This window comes from Podarcis muralis, chromosome 4 (genome assembly GCF_964188315.1).
Source record: "Podarcis muralis chromosome 4, rPodMur119.hap1.1, whole genome shotgun sequence".
Classification (NCBI taxonomy): domain Eukaryota; kingdom Metazoa; phylum Chordata; class Lepidosauria; order Squamata; family Lacertidae; genus Podarcis; species Podarcis muralis.
This window is the reverse complement of record NC_135658.1, coordinates 54,448,150-54,458,556: the sequence shown is the minus strand read 5'-3', so window position 1 is coordinate 54,458,556 and position 10,407 is coordinate 54,448,150. Positions and strand designations below refer to the sequence as shown.

Sequence of the window (10,407 nt, the reverse complement as noted above, 5' to 3'; positions counted from 1 at the left end):
CACTGGCTCCCTCAGCCAATAAAGCGAGATGAGCACCACAACCCCCGAGTCGGTCGCGACTGGACCTAATGGTCAGGGGTCCCTTTACCTTTAGATAACTCAAAACTGATGTTATGCCCCCTCTCACTGCATCTCTCTGTCACTATACTTCTTGCTAGGGGTGCCAACCTGAATAAAATATTGGGGGAGGGGAAGAAACCCCACCCCACATAACCAGTCACAAGATGCCCCTCACACACACTATTTGAATGGCAATGGACGAAGGAATTGAGGGGATGCTCATCAAATTTGCAGATGACAGCAAACTAGGAGGGTAGCTAATGCCACCAAAGACTGAATTGGGATTCAAAATGCCGAAAGATTGGAGAAATGGGCCGAAACCAACAAAATGAATTTCAGCAGGGACAAATGTAAGGTTCTGCACTTAGGAAGGAAGAACCAGCTGCACAAATATAAGATGGGGGACACCTGGCTTACTAGCAGCACATGTGAAAAGGATCCAGGTGTCTTAGTGGGCCACAAGCATAACATGAGTCAACAGTGTGATGCAGCAGCATAAAAAGCTAATGCTATTCTAGGCTGCATCAACAGAAGTACAGTATAGTGTCCAGATCAAGGGAAGTTATAGTACCACACTGTTCTTCCTTGGTCAAACTGCACCTGGAGTACTGTGTCCAATTCTGGGTACCCCAATGTAAGAAGGATGTTGACAAGCTGGAATGTGCGCAGATGAGAGCAACCAAGATGATCACGGGTCTGGAAACCAAGCCTTGTGAGGAATGGTTGAAGGAGCTGCATATGATTAACGTGGAGGACACTGATGGGCGTGCATGGAGCACCACTGAGAAGATAGGTTTGCAGTTCCAGAACTGAGCTAACATGTCCTTTGGTGCAAAAATCCACTTCTGATTATCCCCTCCAAATATTTTTGTTTGCTTGACCAGCCTAATTGAGAAACTTTTTCATTAATATATGGAAAAGCTTGCTGATCAACTGTAAATCACCCAGAGATGTACCAGTAAATCTCATTCTATCATCTAGCAGCCCTGATGTAATGGATGGGGAGGCATAGGAAGTTAACTTGTAATGACAGCTCCTCATTATTTCTCTCTGGTGGGGCAGTTTTCAACTTGTCAAGAACTGTAACCCTTCCCCACCCCAACTTAACAGAGTTTACAGTGAGAAAGATAAGAGACTTCTCCTCCTCCATCTGTCCAAAGCCCGCTGTTAGACTTGCCTCTATTGTAGTCTAAGCAATAGCCAACTCCCATCCCCCAAACTAGATCACCCTCAACAATAGATCAGTTGGTAGAGCATGAGACTCCTAATCTCAGGGTTGTGGGTTTGAGGCCCATTTTGGGGCAGATTCCTGAATTGCAGGGGGTTGGACTAGATGACCCTTGTGGTCCCTTCCAAGTCTACAATTCTATAATTTAAAATCAAAGGAACTGAGAGTCCTAAAGACCTCTCTTAGGAATCAAAGAAAAGGACATATAATGCGTAAGTATAGTTTTCACACATACACTTTTAAATCAGATGCATCTATCAGAAAGGAATTGGATGTGAGTTTGACATCAGTCTAAACACCCAGGTTTCCACATGCAGTTTGGCTAGAAGGCTAAAATTCATGCGAATTGAACTGCTCCACATGCCTAAGAGAACATGAGTCCCTCAGGGCTAGCCCTACAATCTATAGACCGAATGCTGTTGAAATATCAGTTGAGTTTCATCTTAAGTTCTTGACAAGGTGCAAGGGTCTGCTATCCCATGAGGTAAAGCCACAAGTCCTGACATTTAAACACAAATTACTGGATTGCACCTCAAGTTAACCTGCTGGATTAGGGAGATAAGTATTTAGTTTGCTAAGATGAGAAACAAGTACACAATTTTAAGTACTTATGTGGGAGTAAGGCCCAATGAATTTAGTAGGACTTACCAATGAGAAGGCATGATTAGGACTGTGCTGTAAATGCTCATAATTAGAAGGAAACAAAAAGGCAGGTGTTTTTTTAATAGGGAACCATTTGCCCAGATACAGAATTCTTCTTGTCACTCAGAACACCATGATGCCCCCCCCACACACATTTAGTACAAAATATACATCTTTTGATTAACTTCATGGAAATAAAAAATTATTTACATTTATTCACTTTTCTTCAAAGTATTAATGTACAGTATAAATTTACATAATATTCTCCATAGAGTCACATTTTTTTTCAACCCAGACTGTACAATATATTCAGAGAATAATGAAAAACAAATACATAATTAAAGAAAAAAGTATGTAAAAATTGCTCCTTAGAACCATATGGCCATATTTTGAAAAACTGTTATCTTTTAATTAAACAAAACAGTATAATTTGAAAGAACTTGTTTGCAATACCCTTAACTAGCATATACACTATAAGGTTGAAATATCAATAACCACTCATTGGAAAAATGTTGATTTCAAGAAAATGAAAAAGGTACATGGTATGGTAATTTTTGACAACTTTATCAAAATTAAGAACATGAGTTGATATTTGTTTTAGAAACATACTGTGACATAACAATTGTTTTACAATACTTTTATTCAGCTTATAATACATGTATCAAAGTTTAGAAATACTCACAGGCCTCTATAAAATACTAGTAATTTGGGGGAAATGCTACTTGCCAGTAGCTTACCTTCTGGGGCTAATAGCTGTTGCAGGGGAAGGGTGATTTTTGTCACAAACCACAGTATGGAAGGAAAATGTTACCCTCACCCCTACCCCCAGAAGCTGCAGTTCCAATAAAAAGCAGCCCCCTTTGCAGCAGAAGCCTAAAAGGAAACCGGATCAGTTTTCATGTGTAGTATGGCACTAAAATGAAAAGTCTTTACAGGTTGGAAACGTGACAATAAGGTATGTTGAGACTGCAGGGGAAACAAAATTAAGTAGTGCTTTCACGCAATTGCTCCAGAACTTGCCCTAGAATTTCATCGACTATGCCAATGTCAGGATTGATTTGCTGCACATTAAGTTCAGGCATTATTGTTCCTAGTAACTGTCCCACGTTAACTCGCAGGGATCGCAGCTTCACACTAAGAAAGAGAAGATTGAGAACATCAGTTAAAATTACAGGTATGGTGAAGATAAGTTCAGTACTTTAAATCAGGGCTCAGCAAACTTTTTCAGCAGGGGGCCGGTCCACTCAGACCGGACTATATATATATAATTTTTTTTTGGGGGGGGGAATGAATGAATTCCTATGCCCCACAAATAACCCAGAGATGCATTTTAAATAAAAGGACACATTCTACTCATGTAAAAACACACTGATTCCCGGAGTGTCCGCGGGCTGCATTTAGAAGGTGACTGGGCTGGATCTGGCCCCCAGGCCTTAGTTTGCCTACCCATGCTTTAAATCATCATTTGCTCAACTGTTCATTCATTCCTTTCCCATTTCTATCGTTATTTTATAGTCTGTTACGAATTTGACATACACTGTTTTGAAGAATACATTAAACGACACTTTAAACCAATTAAACTGAAATGTTACACAGAATAGAGATGTTATATTGAAGCTCACCTTGTCTGTTAATTTTGTTTATTTAACATAGAAAGCATCTGAAAATAAGTTTCACCAGAAATGGTAAACACTATTTATGTAAAACTGTTTTTTGGTATTGTATAGATCCTTCTCCTACATACTTGCTACAGCTACAAACAACAAGAAAAGGTTCATATGATTGCACCAGCAATCACATGCTACACTAGGACATTCATTCATTCAAAAGTAGGATTATTATCATGCTTCACCATTAAAACCTTTAAGTGGTTTACGTGGCATGTAGTATTTGGGTGGAATGAATTAGGTTGTTTAGATCCGTGGTTTGGATGGTGTAGCACGATACAGTGGTACCTTGGTTTGCAACCGTTTTGGATTACAACCATTTTGGATTACAACCACGTCAACCCCTGAAGTGTGTGTCCCTTTTTTTGGATTACAACCCATTTTGGGAGGATTACAATCCATTTGTTTTGGAGGCCCCATTGGCGAAAGCGCGCCTTGGGTTACAACCTGTTTTGGTTTACAACCAGATCTCCACAACGGATTATGGCTGTAAACCAAGGTATCACTGTATAAACAGCATTATGGAGAAGCCTGAGTTTCCTTTGAACAGGGATAGCCAATGCACAACCTTGCCCCAAATGTTCTCATCATTTTTGACCACTGGCCACGGTGGCTGTGGCTGATGGGAGTCCAACAACATCTGGATGGCACCACATGGGCCAGTCCTGTCTAAGAAGATTGCCATCAGTTCCTCAAAGAGAAGTAAAGTAAAAGAGCTTCCTCACAATTATCTTATTCCTCAGCATGGCACAGCAATATGAGAATGTTGGGTGTGTTCTAGGTTGCAGTCTTCACTGACATGGCAAGGTGGGTGACGAAACCCAAAACCTGGTAAATGCCCTGCTTGAACTGAGTGTGTGCGTCATGCTTAGGAATTCTCTGCAATATGGATTCTTGGTAGACATTCATGTGCAAAGGTTTCCTGAAGGTAGGTTTGAAAATAGATGAAAGTGTACGTTTAGAGCCTTTCCATGCTTTTTCATGCACAAATCGGGCTTCTTAGGAATATATACCTTTCTCCATTAGTTTTTAACTCTGCAAGTTCTGCTTTCAGCTGCTCACATTGAACGCCTAGCTGAGTTTTTTCCATTTCCAGTAGTTCAATCTGAAATCAATAATAATAATAATAATAATAATTTATTATTTGTACCCCTCCCATCTGACTGGGTTTCCCCAGCCACTCTGGGCGGCTTCCAACAAAGATGAAAGATACACTAAAATGTCACATATTAAAAACTTCCCTGAACAGGGCTGCCTTCAGATGTCTTCTGAATGTCAGGTAGATGTTTATCGCTTTGACATCTGATGGGAGGGCGTTCCACAGGGCGGGCGCCACTACCGAGAAGGCCCTCTGCCTGGTTCCCTGTAACTTGGCCTCTGGCAGTGAGGGAACCACCAGAAGGCCCTCGGAGCTGGACCTCAGTGTCCGGGCAGAATGATGGGGGAGGAGACGCTCCTTCAGATATACTGGACCGAGGCCGTTTAGGGCTTTAAAGGTCAGCACCAACACTTTGAATTGTGCTCGGAAACGTACTGGGAGCCAATGTAGGTCTTTCAAGACCGGTGTTATATGGTCTCGGCAGCCGCTCCCAGTCACCAGTCTAGCTGCCACATTCTGGATTAGTTGTAGTTTCCGGGTCACCTTCAAAGGTAGCCCCACGTAGAGCGCATTGCAGTAGTCCAAGCGGGAGATAATCAGAGCATGTACCACTCTGGCGAGACAGTCTGCAGGCAGATAGGGTCTCAGCCTACGTACCAGATGGAGCTGGTAAACAGCTGCCCTGGATACAGATTTGACCTGTGCCTCCATGGACAACTGTGAGTCCAAAATGAGTCCCAGGCTGCGCACCTGGTCCTTCAGGGGCACAGTTACCCCATTCAGGACCAGGGAATCCTCCACACCTGCTCGCCTCCTGTCCCCCCAAAACAGTACTTCTGTCTTGTCAGGATTCAACCTCAATCTGTTAGCCGCCATCCATCCTCCAACTACTTCCAGACACTCACACAGGACCTTCACCGCCTTCACTGGTTCTGATTTAAAAGAGAGGTAGAGCTGGGTGTCATCCGCATACTGATGAACACCCAGCCCAAACCTCCTGATGATCTCTCCCAGTGGCTGCATGTAAATGTTGAAAAGCATGGGGGAGAGGACAGAACCCTGTGGCACCCCACAAGTGAGAGCCCAGGGGTCTGAACACTCATCCCCCACCACCATCAAAGCTTTATATACCTGCATTTTTGAAAATGAAAAACAAAAGTGAAATACTTGTTACAGTATACAGTAGTACCTTGGTTCCTGAATGGCTTGGCTGCTGAACAAGTCGGCTCCTGAACGCCGCAAACCCGGAAGTGAGTGTTCCGGTTTGCAAATGTTTTTCGGAAGCCTGATATGTCTGATTTACTTACAATATTTTGGTTTGCACAAATCTGAACTAAACACTATTTTTCTATAGTAGGTCTTCTCTTTCCACCAAATCTGGCTACCTCAAGTCAAAGGATGTTCTCACTGGCTAATTTCTCAGTTCCAAAGAACTTTCGTTTTTATTTAAGTCTCACTGATTTCAAAGGCACTTGAATTCTGTAGGAAATGCATGCTCTAATTCTGAAAGACCCTTTTATATACATTCCATTAAAATTAAGTTAAGGTAATGGATTTAAGGTTAAGTGTGAGACTGAAACCCAAAACAAGTAAATCTAAATATCAACCCAGCCTTTCTATGTACTGAATTATGAAACTTACCTCATTTTTATATTGGTCTCTTTCAATGCTGCAATTGTCCAGCTGTCTGAAAACATCACCCAGTTGCACAGCCATGTCATCTGCTTCACTTTTATTCTCAATGTTTTTACATTTACTACATTCAGATTTTAAGTTCTGCAGAGTATCACACTGTTGTTTCAGTGTTCTCATCTCTTTCAATGCCTGTTCATACAGAATGAATATCTCTTCTTTACTTTTTTCTTTAACTTTTTTGAGTTCTGCATCTGATATTATACTTTTTGTTTCTGTGGACTGAGGACATATTCCCTTTTGCACATGCTTGCCATTTGTATCCATTATTTTTTGCTTTAACAGTGTTAATTCTTTAACCAATGTCTCACATTGCTGTTGATATTTTTCTTTTTCACTGTTGGATGAAAGCAGTTGAAGGCTTAATTCATTTATCTTAATGTCTGCATTCACAACATCAGCCTCCGAAACATGAAGATGTTCTGTAAGTGTTATTTCATGTTCTGATCTGGACAGCTGATTATGTGCATTGCCCTCAGCTTCTTCCTTTTTTACTACAAGTTCCTCTGTTTCAGTTTGTGTTGCTGCAGTTCCTTTTGAACCATTTGTTTCTGAACAAGCATCTCTGTTCATAGAAATTTCTCCCTCAATATTACTGAAATCAACATCAGCCCCACCTTCAACTTTTACTATTGTGATGTCACATTCCAGAGCGTCAGGTTTTGGAGTACTGTTCTCTTCCAAAATGATAACATCATCATCGTCTTGCTTCTTTTTCTCAAATGCTTGGCTAGTCACTTTTGTGATCTTAAAAGGTAGTGGTGCATCAGCATCAGAAAGTTTTCGTTTAAGGCTAAAGAAACAAAAGCAAAGTAACAGAAATCATATTAGCAGTTTTTTCCATAAAAGGCTAAGCTCCAGAAAATGTTAATTTAAAAAAACAGCACAAGCAAATGGGGAAAGTAGGTGGAAATATTCTTGCATTTTATTTACTGACCTATTTTCAGGATCAGAATGAGGAGAAGATACCGATGTGCTGTTTGATTTGTTTTGAGGTCTCGTAAGCGACACGTTTGAAGCTTCTGCATGAAACATTGGAATAGTTTCACTCAATAATGGAGGTGCACTGGACAAGGCAGCCGTTGTTTGTAAATACATTTCGTTATAAATCTGTAGAAACGGCATTATGTCATTACAATTAGAGAAGAAAACATCATTCACTTCCATCACTGCGACTTTTTCCTTGAACTCTCTGCAGTCACCACAAAATGACAACATATATGGCTGGATGGGCTGCGGGAAAAGCCTTGGCAGCTCAGTTACAGGTTTTAGCCATATCGCTCTACCTCAAAATTTGACTAGTGAGTAAATTAGATTGAAGCAGAATATGTAAACAGTCATCAAATATACTTACACACAGAAACAGGAAGATTCAGGACACATAAAAGGAAGTGCAGTGGTACCTCGGGTTACATACGCTTCAGGTTACATACGCTTCAGGTTACAGACTCCGCTAACCCAGAAATAGTACCTCGGGTTAAATACTTTGCTTCAGGGTGAGATCAGAAATCATGCTCCGGCGGCGCAGCAGCAGGAGGAGGCCCCATTAGCTAAAGTGGTGCTTCAGGTTAAGAACAGTTTCAGGAAATCAGGCTAAAATCTGATACCCAACCAGCACTATGGTGGCACCAGAGCGTACCAGCACTCACATCCCCACCCCAACACACCAACAATGTTGCTCATAATACTGGCAACACTGCTTACAAACCTTATACCTGACAGCGACGTTACAAAGTCACTTCACACTGTCTCGCTGATCACCCCCTATCGCAGACAACAGGGGGGACGGCCTGTCCTTGAACACGGCCTTCCACACCAGCTGAGACCTAGGACCAACTGGCTAAATGCCAGATGGCCCAAAATACCCCAAACAAACACCTATATGACTACATATAGGAAACTCCCTACAACTTACCCCCTACTCTTTAACCCAAATCTCACTCTAATCCTACTAGCCCCCCATCCACCACACCCTAGGTCAGCGCAACCCCACTGGTTCTTTAAACAACACGAAGAGAGAGACACAAGACAACCCGAACGGGTTGGCATGGAATCGCCCCACATAATAGATAAACAAAATGGCTAACCTAAAAGCAATTACATTAAACGTGAGGGGGCTGGGAAACCCCATCAAAAGAAAACGCATCACCTCATACATAAACACCATGAAACCACACATCACCTTCCTACAAGAAATACACAATCCACCCAAAGGCAGCAAACTCCTGAGCGACCCCCGCTTTAGTCAACAGTGGGTCGCACAAGGCTCAGGGAAAGCCCGTGGTGTAGCCATAATACTCAGTAGGGACCTGAACTTCACTGCCACAACAGTCCTCAAGGACAAAAAAGGCAGATTCATTTTCGCTAAAGGGACACTAGATGGCAAAATCAAACTGACAATCGGCTCCATATATGCCCCAAACACGAAACAACTAGAATTCTTCCAGAAAACACTAAACAAATTCCTCTCCTTCTCTGAAGGGGAAGCAATCCTAGGAGGGGACCTCAATCTAAATATGAAAGGTATATCCCTGAAAGATATCCACCCCACAACCCCATGGGCAACCTTCCTCCGAAGGAAACCCCCAACAACCAGGAACTCTTACAAGTTACTAAAAATGCTAAAAAACAGGGGTCTCTATGACATTTGGGGTGAGCAAAACCCGGGAGACATCAGCCATACATTCCAATCGGGACGCCATGATACAGTGTCCAGACTGGACAGCATTCTACTCACACAGGGTCTGATTCCCTCAGTAGAATCAACAAACATAGGTAACATTAAAATCACAGATCACGCCCCAGTAGAAGTCACTGTTAAAATAGGAGAAGGAACACAAACCACCCCATCCTGGTCCTTCAGTCCCATCCTAACTACAAACAAACAAATTAGAGAGAGTCTCACAAAAACCCTCCAAAACTACTTCAAAGAAAACGATGTAAACAATACAACAACCCCCCTCCTATGGGACGCAATGAAAGCGGTCACCAGAGGAGCTTGCATAAAAGAGAAAACATTCCTTAAAAAACAAACCTCCTCAAAAATTAGCAAAATAGAACAAGACATCACAGCCCTCTCATCACGCTACAAACAAACAGGATCTAAAAAACTCCTCAAACTTATAGAACAGAAAAGGAGAGAACTAGACTCCTTAGAAATCAACAAAACAATGATCAACATTCTATACTCTAAACAACGTTTCTATGAATATGGAGGGAAAAACTCCAGAATACTAGCAAATAGATGTAGGAAAAAAGCACTCAAAACAAGAATACACTGCATCACCAAAAAAGACGGCAACATAACATTCTCCCCCAAAGAAATAATTTCAGAATTTGCAGAATTTTACTCCAACCTATACACCTCCCATAACCCACCAGAGAGGGAAATCAAAAAATTTCTAGCAGGACTGACCATGCCTACCCTAACTGATGAGGAACAGGAATTCATGGATAGCCCTATCACCCCAGAGGAAATAGATGCGGTCCTCAAAAACTTGAAACCACACAAAGCCCCAGGCCCAGACGGCTTCACAGCAGAATTCTATAAGAAATTCAAAGAACCCTTGATGCCCTACATGACCCGCCTATTCAACGACATCATAAAAGGAGGCCCCATCCCCAAAACCTGGACCCACTCCAAAATAGTCTCCATCCCAAAACCACTAAAAGACAGCCTCAAAGTAGAATCATACCGCCCAATCTCATTAATAAACCAAGACTACAAGATATTCACATCAATCTTGGCCAACCGCCTAAAAATCTTCCTACACAAGTTAATAGCCCCAGACCAGACTGGCTTTGTCCCTGGCCGCAATATAACAGACCCCATCAGGAAACTACTGAACCTGATCGAACACAGCAAGGCAACCAAACTCCCATTGACAATTATGTCCCTAGACATACTCAAAGCCTTTGATTGCTTGGAGTGGAAATACATATTAGCAGTACTAACTAACATGAAATTTGGCCCCAACTTCCTACAAATCCTCAAACAAATATACTCCCAAGCCTCAGCA

At 41.9% G+C, this 10,407-nt stretch overlaps 1 protein-coding gene across 2 annotated transcripts in view; it reads right to left on the bottom strand.

Moving 5' to 3' along the window:
• Positions 1-2,115: 2,115 nt before the first annotated feature.
• MORC3 (MORC family CW-type zinc finger 3) overlaps positions 2,116-10,407 on the bottom strand; it is a 33,842-nt gene continuing 25,550 nt past the window's right edge. For both annotated transcript variants that reach the window (XM_077927330.1, XM_028727140.2), the window contains 4 exons: positions 7,326-7,498; positions 6,338-7,181; positions 4,611-4,702; positions 2,116-3,064 (listed from right to left, as the gene is read on the bottom strand). In XM_077927330.1, coding sequence (XP_077783456.1) covers positions 2,914-3,064; positions 4,611-4,702; positions 6,338-7,181; positions 7,326-7,498 — 1,260 coding nt within the window. In that variant the 3' untranslated portion in view covers positions 2,116-2,913. The remainder of the gene's footprint in view (positions 3,065-4,610; positions 4,703-6,337; positions 7,182-7,325; positions 7,499-10,407) is intronic.